Source organism: Rhinoraja longicauda, chromosome 1, assembly GCF_053455715.1.
Source record: "Rhinoraja longicauda isolate Sanriku21f chromosome 1, sRhiLon1.1, whole genome shotgun sequence".
Lineage (NCBI taxonomy): Eukaryota > Metazoa > Chordata > Chondrichthyes > Rajiformes > Arhynchobatidae > Rhinoraja > Rhinoraja longicauda.
In genome coordinates, this window is record NC_135953.1 from 123,708,880 (window position 1) to 123,730,352 (window position 21,473).

The window sequence follows — 21,473 nt, forward strand, 5'->3', positions numbered from 1 at the left end:
ATGCGCTCCGTTCCCCCCCCCCCTTCCGCCAGGAGGACGAGCTGCGTTTTCAACATCAGTCCGCGCGTGCGCAGTTGGGGCCCGTCGATCTAATATAGATGCTCCCAGACTTCCACTTACTTCCACTTACGATATTTTGACTTTGCAATGATGCAAATGGCAGCGACCCGAAGTGAGCCGCAGCTCGCTTCCGGCCACGTGAGGGCGGATGGAGTGGTTGAGTGGGTGAGGGGGGCGGGGGAGGGAGGGGAGAGGGGGTATACGGGTTGAGGGGGGTTGGAGTGGGTGAGGGAGGGGAGGTTAGGGGAGGGGGATAAGGGGGTTTGGGGGGGGATGGAGTGGGTGAGTGGGGGAGGGGAGAAGAGGAGGGGGATAAGGGGGGTTCAGGGGGATGGAGTGGGTGAGGGGGGGAGGGGGGTTAAGGGGTGATGCAGTGGGTGAGTGGAGGGGAGGAGGGGAGATAAGGGGTGTTGAGGGGGGACGGAGTGGGTGAGAGGGGAAGGGGGGAGTGGGGGAGTGGAGGATGCTAGACCAATGCAGAAGAGGTTTGGGGGGTTGAGGGGATGGAGTGGGTGAGTGGCAGAAGAGGGGAGGGGAGGAGGGGGGATAAAGGGGGTTGGAGTGGATGAGTGGGGGGGAGGGGGAGGGGGGAATGGGGTGGGGATAGGGGAAAGTGGGGGAGGAGAGGATGCTGGACCAATGCAGGAGAAATTTGGGCCCAACAGGGAGGGAGGGAGGGGGGGGGGGGGTTGTGTGTGTGTGTGTGTGTGTGTGTGTGTGTGTGTGTGTGTGTGTGTGTGTGTGTGTGTGTGTGTGTGTGTGTGTGTGTGTGTGTGTGTGTGTGTGTGTGTGTGTGTGTGTGTGTGTGTGTGTGTGTGTGTGTGTGTGTGTGTGTGTGTGTGTGTGTGTGTGTGTGTGTGTGTGTGTGTGTGTGTGTGTTTATATTATTCCTACTGTTTTTATCAAGGCTGCAATATGCACTCAAATTCATAGAATAAAATCATGAAATTGTACATGAATATGTACTATTATTGTTTTGTGAGTAATATCGATAAAATGTCCTCTTGTTCAATATAATCTCAGACTTAGAATATGTTAACAATAATTCTGTAGCAAGCTATGTCACATTAATATGAAAACAATCCCTACTGCATCAGCCAATGTGAAAGAAAATAATTGACCTTTCAAATTAACATATGGTCCTTTATAAATGTAGCCATATATCTCATATGCCCTGTAAATACCCTTTCGGTCTTTTTTGCAGCTAACATTTTATAAAATACTTTAAGCATTATGTAATCTTATGAATAACAGATGATTTGTGACCTTAAATTCAGCATGGCAAATAAAGTACATCTATCCTAAATAGATTTGAAACATGAATATAGATATGTGCTCAGAAGTACATTGTTCACAAGAAATTAGCTCCGAATAGAGCGAGCGTAATTGATGGAAGTACTTCACAAAATAAAACATATCGTGGAAGGCAGTGTAACTCTTTCACTTCCTCTCTATACTTTTCTTGCACCTAAAACCAAGCACCTCTAATTGAGGAGGGAAATGTCTGTAATCCATCTTAAATTGACTATCTTCAATTCGTAAGTTTTGTTCATTAGGTGTGATATTCACAGTTCAATTTCTTTCATTTTTGGAAAGAAATCTGATCTCATTCCTGAACTATTTCCTTATGATAATCTATACTTTGCAGTCAATCCAATGTAAAATATATGTTTGAATAGAAACTCCATGGGCTTTGTTTAGTTTAATTTAGTTTAGAGATACAGCGTGGAAACAAGCCCTTCGGCCCACCAACTCCGCACCGTCCAGCAATCTCCACACATTAACACTATCCTACACACACTAGGGACAATGTACATATACACCAAGCCAATTAACCTCCAAACCTGTACGTCTTTGGAGTGTGGGAGGAAACTGAAGATCTCAGAGAAAACCCATGCGGTCACGGGGAAAACGTACAAACGCCATACAGACAGCACCCGTGGTCGGGATTGAACCCAGGTCTCTGGCACTGCAAGCGTTGTAAGGCAGCAACTCTACCGTTGCTTTATACACCGATTAGCCAAAACATTATGACCACCTGCCTAATATGCTGTTGGTCCTCTGTGTGCCTCAAAAACAGCGCTGACCCGCCGAAGCATGGACTCTACAAGACTCCTGAAGGTATCCTGTAGTATCTGGCACCAAAACATTACCAGCAGATCCTTCAAGTCCTGTAAGTTGCGAGGTGGAGCCGCCGTGGATTGGACTTGTCGATCCAGTACATCCCACAGATGCTCAATCGGATTGAGATCTGGATAATTTGGAGGCCAGAGCAACACCGTGAACACTTCATCATGTTTCTCAAACCATTCCTGAACATTGTGTGCAGTGTGGCAGGGTGCATTATCCTGCTGAAAGAGGCCACTGCCATCAGGGAATACCATTGCCATGAAGGGGTGTACCTGGTCTGCAACAATGTTTAGGTAGGTGACACGTGTCAAATTGACGTCCACATGAATGGCCGGACCCAGGGTTTCCCAGCAGATCATTGCCCAGAGCATCACACTCCCTCCACCGGCTTGTCGTCTTCCCACAGTCAGTTGCCCTCGCGCATCGATGAGCTTTGGGCGTCCAACACCCTGTCACCGGTTTATGGTTTGTCCCTCCTCGGACCACTGTCAGTAAGTACTCACCATTGCTGATTGGGAGCACCCCACAAGCCTTGCCATTTCAGAGATGCTCTGACCCAGTCGTCTGGCCATAACAATTTGGCCCTTGTCAAAGTTGCTCAGGTCTTTACTCCTGTTCATTTCTTCTGCATTCAACGCATCAACTTCAAGAACTGACTGTTCACTTGCTGCCTAATATATCCCACCCCTTGACAGGTGCCATTGTAACAAGATAACTAATGTTATTCACTTCACCTGTCAGTGGTTATAATGTTTTGGCTCATGGGTGTATTTTCCACTGTGCAATGTCAGTGAAAAATGATACTTGGCCCCATTTGCAATTAGTGTTAATGCAATGTGTGGGTACACTTGTAATATGACATGAGCATAGGCTGATCAGTATGCACTGTAAATTGATAACAGTTTATGTAGGTAATAGTGTGTATGCCAAGCAACATCTGCAGAGAGAAAAATAGAATTAACATTTCAGGCTAATGGACTTACATAATATATATTTATAAAGATCATCAGCCTAAAACATTAATTCTGTTTCTCTATCTACACAGTGCATTCAGAAAGTATTCAGACCCCTTCACTTTTTCCACATTTTGCTACGTTACAGCCTGATTTTAAGATTGATTAAATTCATTTTTTTAATCATCAATCTACACACAATACCCCATAATAAAAAAGCGAAAACAGGTATTTAGAAATGTTTGCAGTAATTAAAAAGAAGTAACTGAAATATTACATTTACATAAGTATTCAGACCCTTTGCTATGACACTCAAAATTGAGCTTACGTTCATCCTGTTTCCATTGATTATCCTTGAGATGTTTCTACAACTTATTTGGAGTCCACCAGTGGTAAATTAAATTGATTGGACATGATTTGCAAAGGCACACACCAGTCTATATAAGGTTCCACAGTTGACAGTGCATGTCAGAGCAAAAACCAAGCCATGAAGACGAAGGAATTGTCTGTAGACCTCAGAGACAGGATTGTGTCGTGACACAGATCTGGGGAAGGGTATAAAACAATTTCTGCAGCATTGCAGGTCCCAAAGAGCATAGTGGCCTCCGTCATTCTTAAATGGAAGAACTTTGGAACCACCAGGATTATTCATAGAGCTGGCCGCCCGGCCAAACTGAGCAATCGGGGGAGAAGGGCCTTGGTCAGGGAGGTGACCAAGAACTCGATGTTCACTCTGACAGAGCTCCAGAGTTTCTCTGTGAAGATGGGAGAAACTTCCAGAAGGACAACTATATCTGCAGTACTCCACCAATCAGGCCTTTATGGTAGAGTGGCCAGACGGAAGCCACTCCTCAGTAAAAGGCACATAATAGCCTGCTTGGAGTTTGCCAAAAGGCACCTAAAGGACTCTCAGTCCATGAGAAACAAGATTCTCTGGTCTGATGAAACCAAGATTGAACTCTTTGGCCTGAATGCCAAGTGGCACCACTCATCACCTGGCCAATACCATACCTACATTGAAGTATGGTGGTGGCAGCATCATGCTGTGGCCGTTTTTCAGTGGCAGGAACTGAGAGACTAGTCAGGATCGAGGGAAAGATGAACGGAGCAAAGTACAGAGAGATCCTTGATGAAAACCTGCTCCAGAGCGTTCTGGACCACAGACTGGGGTGGAGGTTCACCTTTCAACAGGACAACGACCCTAAGCACACAGCCAAGACAATGCAGGAGTAGCTTTGTGACAAGTCTGTGAATGTCCTTGCGTGGCCCTGCCAGAGCCGGGACTTTAACCTGATCAAACTTCTCTGGAGGGACCTGAAAATAGCTGTGCATCAACGCTTCCCATCCAATCTGACAGAGCTTGAGAGGATCTGCAGACAAGAATGAGAGAAATGACCCAAATACAGGTGTGCCAAGCTTGTAGCGTCATACCCAAGAAGACGAGGCTGTAATCGCTGCCAAAGGTGCCTCAACAAAGTACTGAGTAAAGGGTCTGAATACTTATGTAAATGTGACATTTCAGTTATTTCTTTTTAATTACTTTGCAAAAATTCTAAACACCTGTTTTCACTTTTTTATTATGGGGTATTGTGTGTAGATTGATGATTAAAAAAAAGAATTTAATCCATTTTAAAATAAGGTTATAACGTAGCAAAATGTGGAAAATGTGAAGGGGTCTGAATACTTTCTGAATGCACTGTAGATGCTGCCTGTCTGCCAATATTTCCAGTAATTCTGTCTTTATTTCAGATTTCTTGCATCTACAATAGTGAACCACTGCTTTAATGTGCAACTTGCCAGTTCACCCCTAATATTGATTCTAATGTATAAAATTGCCAAAAGATCTTACTATTTATATCTCCAGATCACCTGCAAATAACGAGTCTTCACTACTTTCTCTAATTCTGCTGAAACACTACATGTGTCTTTCTTCGGTTTAAATCAGCATCTGCAGTTCCTTCCTACACATTTTGTCTCCTCCACTGCAAAATCTCCGCAAGGTATGTCTACTTTGAAGAAGTTCTCCTCTCTCTGATGAGAGTTCTGCAACATCATCGTCCATATCTCTCGTTTGCCTTATCCCTAACCAGTCTGAAAAAGTGTGTCGACCCGAAATGTCACCCAGTCCTTCTTTCCAGAGATGCTGCCTGTCCTGCTGAGTTACTCCAGCTTTTTGTATCTATCTTCGGTTTAAACCAGCATCTGCAGTTCCTTCCTACACACTACATGTGTTGTTCTGTTTCTCTTGATCCTTATCCTATCACAAACATTTCTTTGTTCTCTCCGCTTTTTTCTTTTCTGCAACTTAAAAATGGAAATATTCTCACTTTTCTTTCTTCTGGTGAAAGGCCATCGATCTGAAACACTATTTCTATATTTTTCTCTCCAAATATGGTGGCTACCTGCTCAATAGTTCTAGCATTTTCTGTATTTATTATATTAGCATCAGTATTTCTCATGATTACCAGCAATATCTGGAGTAGCCAGTTGATGGTGTCTGCCCTAAGGTAATACTTATTTGATGCCCATTTGGTGAATTGCGTCATGTCCATCCAGATAATGTTAATTATAATTTTGAAACCAGTTTTCTGCAGCAGAAAGGCACCACACCATACTGAAATTTGCAGAATTTAAAGGGTCAATCGATTACTTACAGGATTACTGGGTCTGGAATTAGAGTTGATTGTGTGGAAAAGTAAACGCTTATTTACTTTTTTTAAACCAGGGCATTGCTGTCAAAGCCAATATTTATTACCTGCACCTGATTGTCGTTGAGAAGATGATAGTGAGCTTCCTTTTTGGTGAACTCCTCAGATTTTCTTGGTGAAAACCTTCCCACAGTCCTGTTGAATAGGGACTTCCAGGATTTAGGCCCAGCAATATTGAAAAACTAGCCATTAATTTCCAAGTCAGGATATATGTGGTGTGGAGCGGCCCCTGCAGCTGGTGTTTCAGTGCAGTTGTTGCCCTTGACCTTCGTTGTGGCCATTGTCATACGTTTGGGACGTGCTATTAATATAGTCTAGGAACATAACTGCAGTGCATTTTATAAATGGTGTACAGTGCAGCCATAGCGTTTGAGGAACGTTTAGGTCAGTGGATGGGATTGTACTGTGGTGTGCATTATCTTGGATGTTGTTGAACATCTTGATTGTTGGGGCTCCACTCTCACAGGCAAATGGAGAGAATTCTTTCACTCTCTTGTCTTAGTTTTTGGATGATTTACAACCTTTTGGTGTCAGGACATGTGCAATAAGAAATAGTTTACCCATTCTCTAACTTGCTAATTTTGCTACACTATTTATGCTGTTGGTCCTGTTGAACATTTTGGGAATAGTGGACACCACTTTGCTCATGCCTCAATATTATCTAGACTTTTGACATGCCGAGTTGGGCTGCTTTATATGTCGCAGGGTTGTGAATGCAATTGAACATTATCCAATCATTAAGGAACATCTCCACCTCTGAGCCTTATTTTGGAATGAAGGTCATTGATGAAACAACAAAAAATGGTTGGGTCGAGGACACTACCCATGGCAGATGGAATATAGTGTAGCAAAGTGTGAATGAATGAATAAGTTTATTGGCCAAGTATGCATATACAAGGAATGTGCCTTGGTGTTACGCTCACAAATGACACCACAAACATACAGTTAACAATTAAGAATAAAGCATAAACACATCAAAACAATAAGGATACACCATTACGGTTTAAACATGTGGGTGAAAATAAACCAGAGCAAAAAAGAGACTACAGACTTTGGTTATTGAGTAGAACTATCACTCGTGGGAAAAAAAGCTGTTTTTATGTCTGGTTGTGGCTGCTTTGACAGTCTGGAGTCGCCTTCCAGAGGGAAGTGCTTCAAAGAGTTTGTGGCCAGGGTGAGAGGGGTTAGAGATGATCTTGCCCGCTCGTTTCCAGGCCCTTGCAGTGTACAGTTCGTCATTGGGGGGAAGGTTGCAGCCAACAACCTTCTCAGCTGTGTGAACGATCCGTTGCAGCCTCTGGATGTCGTGCTTGGTGGCTGAGCTAAACCAGACCATGATGGAGAAGGTGAGGACGGACTCAATGATAGCAGTATAGAATTGGACCATCATTGCCTGTGGCAGATTGTGTTTCCTCAGTTGCCGCAGGAAGTACATCCCCTGTTGGGCCTTTTTCACTGGGGAATCGATGGTGGCCCCCCATTTAAGGTCCCTGGAGATGATGGTTCCAAGGAACTTAAATGACTCCACAGATGTGACTATGGTGTTGTTGATGGTGAGTGGAGGGAGGGGAGGGGGATCTCTTCGAAAGTCACCCATTTAGGTAGTAGGAATAAATGTGTAGATTATTTTCTAAATGGGGAGAGAATCCAGAAATCGGAGCTGCCTTGAGACTTGGAAGTGCTGGTGCTCCTAAAAGGTTGATCTGCAATCAGTAGTAAAGAAAACAAACGCAATGCTAGCATTTATTTAGAGAGGGATTATATACAAAAACAGGGATGTAATGCTGAGGCTCTTTCAGGTGCTGGTCAGGCTGCATTTGTAATATTGTGAGCAATTTTGGGCACCATATCTGAAGAAGGATGTGCTGGATCTGGAGAGGGTCCAGAGGAGGTTTACAAGAATGATTCTAGGAATCGTTAGGTTAACATATGATGAACGTTTGATGACACAGGGCCTATATTTTTGCTGGAGTTTAAAAGAACGAGGGGAGACCTCATTGAATCGTACAGAATAGTGAAAGGCTTGTAAAGAGTGGATGTGGAGAGGATGTTTCCACTAATGGGAGAGTCTAGGACTAAAGGTCATAGCCCCAGAATTAAAGGACATTCTTTTAGGAAGGAGATGATGAGGTATTTCTTTAGTGAGAGGTGTGATGGATCTGTGGAATTCTTTGCCACAGAAGGCTGTGGAGGTCAGGTCAGTGGATATATTTAAGGCCAAGATAGATTCTTGTTTAGGATGGGTGTCAGAGGTTATGGGGAGAAGGCAGGAGAATGGTGTGAGGATAGAGAGATAGATTACTCATGATTGAATGGTGGAGTAGACGTGAAGGGCCGAATGACCTTATTCTACTCCTATCACTTATGATCTTACCCTGCGTAACTTCTGCAGTGTTGTTCTGGGGATGCGATGATTGACCTTCAAAAATCATAACTGTATTCCTATCTGCAATATATGATTCCAATCATTGGAGCATTTTCCTTTTGATGCAAATTGATTTCAATTTCATCATGGGTCCTCGATGGCTGAACTGGTCAGGTCATAATGTCAAGACCAGCCTTTCTCAGCTCAGTTATTGAATTCATCTGTTTGGAACATGTTTTGACCAAAACTGTGCTAAGGTCCAGTACCAAGTGATTATGGCAAAATCCAATCAGGGTATCAGGGAGCAAGTGAGTTGGTGGTGTTGAACAATAGACAGGACCATTCATCACTTTGTTGATGATGAGAGTAGCCTGATTGGCATAAATTCTGTGTGATTGGATTTGTTTTGTTTTTGGTGAACAGAACTTATCTGAATAACTTTCCTTATTGTCAGCTAGCTGCCTGTGTTGTAGCTATACAGAAGCAGCTTGGGTTGAGGCACAGCTAGTCCTTGACTAGGTAATAATTAATGGACTAAGTAATAATGAAGTAATACTGGCCAGTTGTTTCTCGACACATTGCCTTTACTGCATCTACTGGCCTCATCTCTTTAGTGGACTGGAATCAAATTAGCTGAGCACTGTGATGGTGGGAATCCTAGGAGGAAGTTGAGATGGATCATCAATTTATTGTTCTGGCTGTGCATGGTCGCAAATACATGCCTTATCTTTAGCACTCAAGACCCTGCAAGACTGCAGAGTTTGGATCAGATTCCTTGTGTCTGTTGCATGCTGTTTTTATAGTTTGGGATGGAAATTGTCCCATACTGAATCTTAACCAGGCTGGCATCTCACTTTTTCAGGTATATCCTATGCTGTTCCCGTCTGCCCTTCTGCGCTCCATATTAAAACTAGCATTTACCCTCTTGGGTTAACAAAAGTGGTAGAATGAGGGATGTCAAGGTATGTCATTACAAATTGTGGCAGTGGCAGCATGGAATAGAATGGAATGGAGTAGTTTATTGTCACATGTGACAAGGCACTGAAATTCTTTGCTGGCATACCCAATTTATGCAAATAGTCGTCACATATGGCGTTGACAAAGTTACAAAATACACCTGCCAGTTCCTCCTTTGTTCTCTCCACCCCCCCATCCCCACAGCTGTAATGAGCCATGAAGTTTAATGCAGAGAGGAGAATGCAGAAGGGGAGGAATTGGAAAGATATTTGAACAATTTTGAAGTAGTTGGAGAACAGCGAACTCCGGGAGTGTTGGTGCATTTCTCTGTGAAGTTGTTAGACCATTTGAGAAATTTGTTGAACTATTTGGGAATCTTGCCTTTGTTACTAGGGGACAAAAGCAAAGAAATTGTGTTAATAAACACTGATTCAATTCTAGCTATTTCAGTTTAGAAGAATGTTGAAGTCTTGGAAAAAGTAAAATAAATTGACTCAAATGCAACTCTTTCACATGTATGGATGGATTGGAATTCCATTCTGGAGCAATGTGGAGATGATTTCACAGATTTGCTCAAAATCATGAATGATCGCAAGAAAAGACAAAATAAACAGATTTATTTTAGTAGCAATTAGTTGTGGCTGCCTTCTTGTGTGTAGTATTCCTCTGTGATCTTATGATCAACTTAGAATCAATGAATCACCCACTTAAATGGATGAAATGATGCGATAAAAGCTGGTCAATTTATGAAAATTGGCTGCAAATTCATTCTCATTGTCATCCACAGAAAACAAACCTTGGGGATTGGGACATGTAATACAATTGTTGATAAAACAATTTCCAATGCATGTGTTTTTAAGATGGTTGATTTGGATGTCATTGAACAGCAATATGGTTTACCAGATGGGGGGCTCTTAACTCAGGAAATGAATGAAAATGGAAAAGGATATGTGACATTGCGAGTGTAGAAGGTGATAATTCATGGGAATATTCAAGTTCTTGAAAATTCTTACTCATTATCAGGATGGATTCACAGCTCATTTCCATTCAGTGCCCTCTGAGAAACTGTTAGGTAGCCTTCTTCCAACTATAAGGCCATTTCAGAGGAGAATTAAACATCAATCAGAAGATGCTAAAAATACACAGCAGCCTAAGCAGCATCTGTGGAGTGGAACTGAATGAATGTTTCAAGATTTTCATTTTAGGCAAGTAATGATGCAGTGAAGCAAGGTGAAGAAGAACAAAAAAAAGTCTTTGATGCAGTGGAGGGGAAAATAAATTAAGGGATAAAAAGGATGATGGTACGAGAAAAAAAGTGACAATACAGATAATAAACAAAATATTTGGGAATTCGTGAGGAACTTTAAATCTCTAGGGGAAGTGCAATCTTTACAGGAGGGGTAAATTCAGCAGAATTATTTTCATCCACTGCTGTCTGAAAAATGAGTTGTGTTTCTTGATTTTTCTTTCTGTTTCAATAAGCACAAGGTATCTGCAGACAGAGAAATAATAGTGGGAATGTGATGAAGAAAGAAAAAAACAAAAACAAAGCTCATCGTTGCCAAATGAAAGTATGGGATACAATTGTGTGATCTTTTTACATGACCAGTTCTGTTCAGGCTGCAGGCATGACCCCCAGTTGCCAGTCATTTTAGTTCTCAGTATGACCTTTCCACCTGGACCTAAAAATGTGAGTAATTTCTTGCTATCTCATCAGTTCTTCCTGAACGTCATCTGATGGCAATGAGTACCCAACATCACTCAATTCCCCCAGACCCCCGCTCAGCAAATATGTGTTATAAGAAGAAATTTGTTAAGTTAAATTTCCACTGAAAAACTATGTACAAATGAATGAATAAACACAGTTGTTACATTCCAGATTGATGGACTACTCAAGAAGTGTGACAGACCAAGGATTTTTTTTTTTTAGTTCATTTTTGGGATCTGGGTGTCACTGGCAACACAATTATTTATTTGTCTTTCTGAATTGCCCTTGAGAAGCTGGTGGTGAACCATCTTTTTAAAAGTGCTGCAGCTCTTCTGGTGAAATAACTCCCACAGTGCTGCTGGGTAGAAGGTTACAGGATTTAGACTCAGCGACAATAATGGAAGCTGGAAGCTGGAAGGAAATTTACAGATTGTAGTTTTTCTACTTGCCTGCTGCAATTGTTTCTCTTAGTGAGTTTGAGAGGTGCTGCTGGAGTAGCAGAGGTATCCCAGGATGTTGATGTTCGGGGCCTCAACAATACTAATATTTAATTATTCAAGGATAAATGGTTGTTGGAGATAATCATATCCCAGCATTTTTGTGGTGCACATGTTACTTATCAACCCATACCTGAATGCTGTTTATAGCGTGCTGCAAGCAGGAAGGGGCAGCTTCATTTGTTGAGTTGTGAGCGGAATTAATCATTGTACAGTCATTTGTGAATATCCATACTTCTGACATTATGATGGAACTAAGATTATTGATGAGGAAGCTGAAGATAGTTGGATTTTGGATATTTCCTTTAGTAATTCCTGCAATTATGTCCTGGGAATGGGATGATATACCTCTAAGAACATTTTTCTTTGTGTTATGTATGACTCTAACCACTGGAGTCATTTCCTTTTAATGTCCATTGACTGACTTTACATGTGCATTTTGATTTTGCAGTTGGTCAAATGCTGTCATAAGGTCAAGGGTAGTCACTCTTATTTCACCTCTGAAATTCAACTCTAAGATCCATGTTTGGACTAGGATTGTTTTGAGGTGTAAAGCCAATTGCTCCTGGCAGAACCTAACTGGGCAACAGTGAGTAGGTTGTGAATGAGCTTGTGCTGCTAGATTGCCCTGTAGCTTACATCACATTGAAAACAAATAATAGTTATTTCCTTTCAGCCAATATAAATGATTATTTGCTTTAATTAAGGAGGTTTTAATCTTTGGAACTTTATCCTATTTTTAAGATTTAATTCATTTCCTAAAACTGCCTCAGTAGGAATAAATATACCCAATTTCCAGTTCCCAAGTTCAATTATTCAACAATAACCATAACCACTAAACTACCATAACTCTGATTAAGTTGAATGACTTTTATTCACTTTGTTAAACAGTTTAAATGATTTCAGTGATGCTTCCATTTCTTCGTTCTTAGGAAAGTAAATACCAATGACCACCAATTTGACTTCTACAGCATTTTATTGGAACTTCTCTATGAAGTGCACAGGTAAGACTTTATTTAGCTGTATTGATAAATAATTAGCATCAGATAAGAATTATTAGAAAGACAATGCTTAGATTGATATTTTCATACGTGATATAGGCATTATAGCTCATCAAAATGAGTGAAATTTGATTTAGGGGTTCAAAGCCAAGATTCAACAATTATAATTCATATTTGATTTTTGATATACAAGTACTCTGGGTCATTTTCTAAAGTGTTGGTGGTGTGAATTTTATGAGTGACTTTATTTAGTTTTTCTTTCCTTTCCAAAAAAATAGCTTATGTTGTAGTCCCATTTTATTGACTGAAATACAATGGCCTAGAGATGAAATTTCATTGGATGACAATACTTTGAGTGAAATGGGTCTTTCAACGGTAAATTTATGAGTGATGAGAAAATAATGGTTGCGGGATATAATTAAATACAGTGCCCTCCATAATGTTTGGGACAAAGACCCATCATTTATTTATTTGTCTCTGTACTCCACAATTTGAGATTTGTAATAGAAAAAAAAATCACATGTGGTTAAAGTGCACATTGTCAGATTTTAATAAAGGCCATTTTTATATATTTTGGTTTCACCATGTAGAAATAACAGCAGTGTTTATACACAGTCTCCCTATTTCAGAGCATCATAATGTTTGGGACACTGCAATGCCATGTAAAAATAGTCATGCTTAGTATTTTGTTGCATAGCCTTTCCATGCAATGACTGCTTGAGGTCTGCGATTCATGGACATCACCAGTTGCTAGGTTTCTTCTCTTTCGATGCTCTGCCAGGCCAGTATTGCAGCCATCCTTAGCTTATGCTTGTTTTGGGGGCTAGTCCCCTTCAGTTTTCTCTTCAGCATATAAAAGGCATGCTTAATTGGGTTCAGATCGGGTAATTGACTTGGCCACTCAAGAATTGACCATTTTTTAGCTTTGAAAAACTCCTTTGTTGCTTTAGCAGTATGTTTGGGATCATTGTCTTGCTGTAGAATGAACCGCCAGCCAATGAGCTTTGAGGCATTTGTTTGAACGAGCAGATAGGATGTGTCTATACACTTCAGAAGTCATTATGCTATTACCATCAGCAGTTGTATCATCAATGAAGATAAGTGAGCCAGTATCTTCAGCAGCCATCCATGCCCAGGCCATAACACCCCCACCACCGTGTTTCACAGATGAGGTGATATGCTTTGGATCTTGGGCAGTTTCTTCTCTCCTCCATACTTTGCTCTTGCTATCACTCTGATATAAGTTAATCTTTGTCTCCTCTGTCCACAAGTCCTTTTTCTGGAACTATAGTTGCTCTTTTAAGTACTTCTTGGCAAACTGTAACCTGGCCATCCTATTTTTTAGATTTAGATTTAGAGATACAGCACGGAAACCTTCGGCCCACCGAGTCCGCGCCGCCCAGCGATCCCCACACATTAACACTATCCTACACACACTAGGGACAATTTTTACATTTACCCAGTCAATTAAACTACATATCTGTACGTCTTTGGAGTGTGGGAGGAAACCGAAGATCTCTGAGAAAACCCACACAGGTCACGGGGAGAACGTACAAACTCCATACAGACGGCGCCCTTATTCAGGATCGAACCTGAGTCTCCGGCGCTGTATTCGCTGTAAGGCAGCAACTCTACCGCTGCGCCACCGTGTTGTGGCTAACCAGGGTTTGCACCTTGCAGTGTCGCCTCTGTATTTCTGTTCATGAAGTCTGCTGCGGACAGTGGTCATTGACAAATCCACATCTGACTCCTGAAGAGTGTTTCTGATCTGTCGGACAGGTGTTTGGGGATTTTTCTTTATTATAGAGAGAATTCTTCTGTCATCAGCTGTGGAGGTCTTCCTTGGCCTGCCAGTCCCTTTGTGGTTAGTAAGCTCACCACGGTTCTCTTTCTTCTTAATGATGTTCGAAACAGTTGATTTTGGTAAGCCTAAGGTTTGGCTGATGTCGCTAACAGTTTAATTCTTGTTTCTCAGTCTCATAATGATTTCTTTGACTTTCATTGGCACAACTTTGGTCCTCATGTTGATAAACAGCAATAAAAGTTTCCAAAGGTGATGGAAAGACTGGAGGAAAGACTAGGTGCTGAGAGCTCTCTTATACTTGTATTAAGGAGGCAATTAAACACACCTGAGCAATTACAAACGACTGTGAAGCCATGTGTCTAAACATGATGTTGCCCTGAAATGGGGGGACTATGTACAAACACAGTGGTAATTTCTACATGGTGAAACCAAAATGTATAAAAATGGCTTTTAATAAAATCTGACAATGCGCACTTTAACCACATGTCATTTTTTAAAATTAAAAAATCTAAAATTGTGGCATACAGAGGCAAATAAATAAATGATGGGTCTTTGTCCCAAACATTATGGAGGGCACTGTAGCATTTCCTATTGCAGTGTGATGTGATGAGGTGGAGGGAAATGCACACATTGATGCCATTCCTCATTTTTTGGCATTGTCAGGCGAAATTAAGTCATGTTTCTCTGCACCGTCCTTCTTACTGGCCACACATAAACCACCAGCCTAATTTAATGAGTAACTTAAGCAGTCAATTGGAAATTTTGTAGTCTGCAACAGAACCTCTCAAGGCTTTTTGCTTGTTCACAAACCCCTACCTTTATTTTCTCTTTTGTACTACCTGATGTACTCATGTGTGGTATGATTTGATTGGATTACATGCAAACTTGTGTTTTTCACTGTATCTCAGTACACGTAACATACTATACCAATACCAACCCACTGTTCATCCGGCAATATCTACAGATCTCCAACTTCATTGTCATCAGGTGTGTATCATATGACTTAGCAGGTTGGTGAGTGGAGTTAATGCCTGAAAGTATCCAGTAAGAGGACAAGCAACAGGAACCACAGGTAGAAGAAAAGAATAAGAGGAAGTAGAAGTGGTGGAGAGTGAATGGGAGAATGATGCCTGCTTGCACTTTCAGGGTCTGTCTAAAGGATCACAGATTCTCAAGACATGCACAGCACACAGGTTCAAAAGCTAAATACTGGAGATGCTGGAATTAAAATTAAAAAAAAATTCAAGTAAAGGCTCAAGTAAAGGCAACCTTAGTGGAAAGAGCATGAATTTGCTTTTGAGGTTGAAAATCTTTTTTTTTAAATCAAAGATGGGCAAAGTTAGAGACAAAATTAGTTTAAGGTGCAGAGAAAGGGTGGATGGGAGAAGAGATCATCAAAAGGTCTGAGGGATGGAAGGCAGAATGAATAAAGAGATCGAGTGGAAACTCCAGCCCAATATACATGCAGATGCTGCAAATCTGAAGCAAATACACACATTCGGGAAACATTCACGTGTCAGGCAGCATCTCTGGGGGAAAAACCTAGCAGACATGTGGTTTAGTGTGATTCATTCACCAATACTGACAATTTTACTCCTAATATTTAGATGGGTGTTTGTGGTTTGACTACTTTATTATACAGTTCAAACATAAACTCTGTGGTTTTGCATTTTTTTGTTTTGCCGATAAAGATATGTATCACAAATTTCTTCTTAATACCTTTCTTACCAGTTTTGCTATCTTCAGGGATGAGGGACATTCATTCCAATATCCTTTTGATACTCTATACTTCTTACTGTGCATTTGCTTGCTTTGTTTACTCTCCCTAAATGTCTCACTTCATAGTTTTTTGGGATTAAAATTAACAGTTCTGTGACCACTTAACCTGTCCATTGATGTCTTTAACTTTTTTTCCTAACTATTAATCAGGCTTAACATTTTTTTTCCGAACTTTTTTTCCTAACTATTAATCAGGCTTAATTTTAACATTATCTGCAATTTTTTTAATCACAACCCCTGTGTTTATCCAAATCATTGTCATATATCACAAAAAGAAGTGACCCAACGCTGTCCCTACAGAGTCCTGCTGCTTTACAGTCTCCTGCTCACTTAAATTCTTGTAGACCATCAATATTTCCTTTCTCCCATTGAGCTAATTTTGAATCCAAGTTGTGGCTCACTAATTAATGATTAATACATCAGAATATTTTCTATTAATTTGATCAATAATCATATTCGACAAGCTGGCATGTCAATCCATTTCACCCGTCTTAACCAACACATCCACATCAGCAGACTTACAATCTTCTCATAGAGTCATAGAGTCCTACAGCACAGAAAGAGGCCCTTCGGCCCATCGTGTCCGCGCCGCCCGTTACCAAACACAGTCTAATCTTAATCCCATTTTCCCGCATTTGGACCGTAGCCCTGAATGTTGTAGCATTTCAAGTGCCCATCCAAATGCCTCTTAAACGTTGTGAGTGTTCCCGCCTCCACCACCACCCCAGGCAGTGAGTTCCAGACTCCAACCACCCTCTGGGTGAAAAAGTTATTTCTCACATCCCCCCGAAACCTCCCTCCCCTTACCCTGTATCTATGTCCCCTCATTGTTGAACCTTCCACCAGTGGAAGAAGTTCCCCGCCAGACACCTTCTGTCTGGTGCTATTCCTTTAACCAAAGAGAATCAGAATGTGTTGTTCAGAGCCTTCTCCCTTGGTTCTCTCCATGAACGTGGAATATGTTTATCTGGACCTGGCAATTTCTACATTTTTTTTTCACTGATCATGCAAAGCATTTCCCAGGATATACAGGGAATGAAGGGATGTGGATTATGTGCAGGCAGATAAAGTTGATTGATTGATACTTTATTATCACATGTGACATGTCACAGTGAGATTCTTTGTTTTGCATACCACATGTAAATTATGCAAAGAGTTGCCACGTATATGGCACCGATAAAGTTCCAAGTGTTCAATGGGGTCCCCAATGGTACATCTTTCTTCATTGCTAGGAGTATTTGGATCCCAAAACATGAATAAATTAAGAAATAAATGCTTCTTTAAATGTATATTCTATTGCCTGTCTAAATTAAAAAAATTCTATTTTTCATATACATTTTAAAATGTTATATTATCCTTTTGTCGCAGCAATATCTGGGTTGGTACGTCATGCTCTTCTGAAAATAGCAGCGGGGATTTTGGAAAGTAAAGTTTGAAATTCTTTCCTTGTTATATTTCTGCTCCAGTTTCTTGTACCTGCCTGCCCATGTACTGCATATCCTATTCTTCAGCCTTGACAGGTCAAGCAACAAAGCTGCTTCTCACTGTAATGATAAAGGCTACAAAAGATGACAGATTTGACAGGAAACCACCTCAAGGAAATAGATCCATTGGTTGGGCAGGTAGCCTTGACACTCCAGTTCATCTACTGAGTCAGACATTTAACATTAGTCATGACCAGGGTTTGATGTCTTTTGAAACTATTTTTGGTCAATGTTAATGCAATAGCATTTGAGATGCCCTGAAGGCCTTCATTCCTAGAAAATCCAATACTTTATACTGATAAATATTAAAAAGCCCTCGATACATGATTGTGTTTGAGACGTCATCCTTAAAAGTAGCACACTATTTCTTGATGCTTTCCTGCAGCTAATGTTTTCTCTTGGGTGGATATCAGCTAGACCTCTTCTGGCTTCCATTTCTGCCTACCATTATCTATTTCTGTATATGGATCCAAATATGGAATGAAATACTCTCCATTTAATATATGGAAGAAACATTGAAATTACCTTACAATGAATGGTATTTGGCCAGTACAAATATTTACTGTTCAAGTAAAATCAGAGTTTCTCCAATTTTATAAATTTTCTAATTCCTATTATTTTTCTATTGCTGGAATAGCAAAGGAATAATGCTGACATCTCAAGTCAAGCTATGCACACAAATGTCTGGAAGGCTTAACTGAATTCTAAGAACATAATATGGACGATTCAGTAGTTCTATTGCACAACATTTTATTGCTAACTAGACAACCCGTAGACTTAAGATATAAGAAAATAACTGCAGATGCTGCAGATAACCCGTAGACTTGTTGGGTCCCGTTGTTACTAAAGGTTCTCCGGTCACGCCGCCGGGCCCGGCAACCCTCCCCCAACTGCGCACGTGAGGATACCAGGCCCGGCAACCCTCTCCCAACTGCGCAGGCATGGCAAGTGGGAACGCACTGTGCGGACGCGGCTACAAGGCCGTTGAAACTCCCCCGGGGCCGGGGGCAGGCGAGGGGGGAGAGGAAAGGGGAGAGGGAGCCACTCATTCCGGCTCCGGGCAGCCATCGCGGTGGTCAGTAGCAGGAGAGCAGCCGCAAGGCGCTGCGCCTTGTTCGTCCTGCCGGTGGCCATCTTCTTTGACCTCCATTCTTCCACCGAGCTGCACCACGGGATGAAGGTCAGGTGGGGGCATGGCGGGACGGGCGCCGGTCCTTCCGTCGCTGATGCGCAGGTGTGCCGCTGCCTGGCACAGCAACCGTACCCCATTGCGACGCCGTATTAGATCAAAATGACGATCTCAAAATGGCGATCTCATATTTGACCCGTTGGGTACCCCTTGTGACGCCGAACATGGAAGTATTAGATCAAAATTACTTGTCCCATTCACAGTATAAAGTTTATTAAAGTTTATAAAGTGAATAACTTAAAAAATATAACGAAACGTGATACTGCACATCGCAGGCGAATGGTGAGTAAGGTGGGCATAAAATTCTTGTGCTATTGTGTACCGTTGTGGCTGTATTTCAGGAACGTACATACATATAAGATGAGAGTTTTAGTAATATACTAGATCAAGTGGACCCGTTGGGCCCATTCCTCATAGAGGGGGGGCAGGGAAGGGGAGAGGGTATGATTGAGTGAGGCCTAGACCCAAAGCCTCTCTTGTATTTTAGCACCCTCAACCCCCCACTCAATCCCCCCCTCCTCCCCCTACTAACCCACTCCATCCCCCCTAGCCACCCCCACTTGCCCCTCCCCTGCCCCCACCCGGGAACGCGGGAGGATGGAGTGGCTGAATGTTAGACCAATGCAGTAGAGGTTTGGGGGAGTTTCAAAGGGGGTTCAGGGGAGATGAATTGGGCGAATAGAGGATGGAAGAGAGGGGGGGATAATGGGGCTGGGAGATGGAGTGGGTGAGAAGAGGATAAGGGGATGGGTTGTGGGGGGGGATGATAAGGAGTTGAGGGGGTGTGAATGGAGTGGGTGAGTGGGGCTCGTAAAAAAAAAAACCTGAAACCAATTTAAGTTAATGCAGCACAGGTTTGGGGGAGTTTTAAGGGGGATTAAGGGGGGAATGGAGTGCGTGAGTGGGGCTCTGAAGAAAAATCCTAAACACAATTTCAGTTAATGCAGGAACGGTTTGGGGGAGTTTTAAGGTGAGGTGGGGGGGGGTTGAGGTGGGAATGGAGTGCGTGAGTGAGGGGATGGGGTGGCTGAGTAAGGGGAGGGTGTTAGACCAATGCTGTCGAGGTTTGGGGGAGTTTTAAAGGGGGTTCAGGGAGGATGAATTGGGCGAATGGGGGATGGAGGAGAGGGGATAAGGGGGCTAAGGGGAGGATAAGGGGGTTGAGGTGGGTTGTGTGGGGGATGATAAGTGGGGTTAAGGGGGTGTGGATGGAGTGGGTGAGTGCGCCTCTTAAAAAAGCCTGAAGCCAATTTAAATTAATGCAGCACAGGTTTGGGGGAGTTAAGGGGGATTGAGGGGGGACAGGAGTGCGTGAGCGGGGCACTGAAAAAAATTCTAAACACAATTTCAGTTAATGCAGGAGAGGTTTGGGGGAGTTTTGAGGGGGGGGGTTGAGGTGGGAATGGAGTGCGTGAGTGAGGGGGGATTGAGGTGGGAATGGAGTGCGTGAGTGAGGGGGGGTTGAGGTGGGCATGGAGTGCGTGAGTGAGGGGGGGTTGAGGTGGGCATGGAGTGCCTGAGTGAGGGGGGGTTGAGGTGGGTATGGAGTGGCTGAGTGAGGGGGGGGGGGCTGAGGTGGGAATGGAGTGCCTGAGTGAGGGGGGGTTGAGGTGGGTATGGAGTGGCTGAGTAAGGGAAGGGTTTTAGACCAATGCAGTGGAGGTTTGGGGGAGTTTTAAAGGGGGCTCAAGGGGGATGAATTGGGTGAATGGGGAGTGGGGGATAAGGGGGCTGAGGGGGATGGAGTGGGTGAGGGGAGGATAAGGGGGATTGAGGTGGGTTGTGGCGGGGATGATAAGTGGGGTTGAGGGGGTGTGGATGGAGTGGGGCTCTTACAAAAACCTGAAAACAATTTAAGTTAATGCAGCACAGGTTTGGGGGGGTTTAAGGGGGATTGAGGGGGGGAATGGAGTGCGTGAGCAGGGTTCTGAAAAAAATCCCAAACACTATTTCAGTTAATGCAGGAGAGGTTTGGGAGAGTTTTAACGGGGGGTTGAGGTGGGAATGGAGTAGTAGTAGTAGTAGTAGTCATCGTCGTCCTCCTCCTCCTCCTCCTCCTCCTCCTGCTCCTCCTCCTCCTCCTCCTCCTCCTCCGATCTGAGGAATGGCAGGCGCGAGGCATGCCGGGATGGGCGGCTGTGCTCGGGGCGGGGGGCGGGTGAGCGCATTAGTGAAAGGTCCGGGGGGACGGGGGGGGACTGCAGATGTTGGAAATTTTGAGTTGAGTTTAAAAGTGCTGGACGAACTATGTGGTTTAGGCAGCATCTTTGGAGGGAATTCCTTCCCAACTTCCCACTGAGTTGCCCCAGCACTTTTGTGTTGTATTCAAGGTAAAACAAACGTCACCCTACCTTGAGCTGGAATATGGCGTTTGCCCATGGAGAGGAGGAGAGGGGAAAGACGTCCCTGCTCACGCCATGCACTTAAACGTGAATGTCCCACTTTCCCCACCCACCCACAGCAAGGTCTCTACTCACCACCCCCCACCCACAGCAAGGTCTCTACTCACCAACCTGCCATCAGTAAAGGAGGTCCGGTGGGAGGAAGGAAAGCAAGAGAGAGAGAGAGAAACGAGGGGGAGGAGGAAAAAGGCACCAGAGGCGTTACAAATGCGTGATGGAAACTTGGCTTTATTTTGTGAAGGAGGTTTTAGGGGGGGGGGGATTTGTTATTTTTCAAGAGAATGCCGACCAGTTGCGCGGCCCATGGATGCACGGCTGTGTACAACAAGTACACCAGCTTCCACAGGGAGGGGAGGGGAGGGGAGGGGAGGTGATGGGAGGGAGGGAGGGAGGGGAGGGAGGGAGGGAGGGAGGGGAGGGAGATGAGAGAGATGAG

The 21,473-nt window shown here is 43.0% G+C and overlaps 1 protein-coding gene across 1 annotated transcript in view; it reads left to right on the plus strand.

Annotated features, from left to right (window-relative positions):
- The first annotated feature begins 151 nt into the window (after positions 1–151).
- The window catches only part of LOC144600570 (uncharacterized), a 129,110-nt gene continuing 107,788 nt past the window's right edge, over positions 152–21,473 (plus strand). The window contains exons 1-2 of the mRNA XM_078412316.1: positions 152–225; positions 12,311–12,382. Of these exons, the coding sequence (XP_078268442.1) occupies positions 209–225; positions 12,311–12,382 (89 nt within the window). The 5' untranslated portion in view covers positions 152–208. The remainder of the gene's footprint in view (positions 226–12,310; positions 12,383–21,473) is intronic.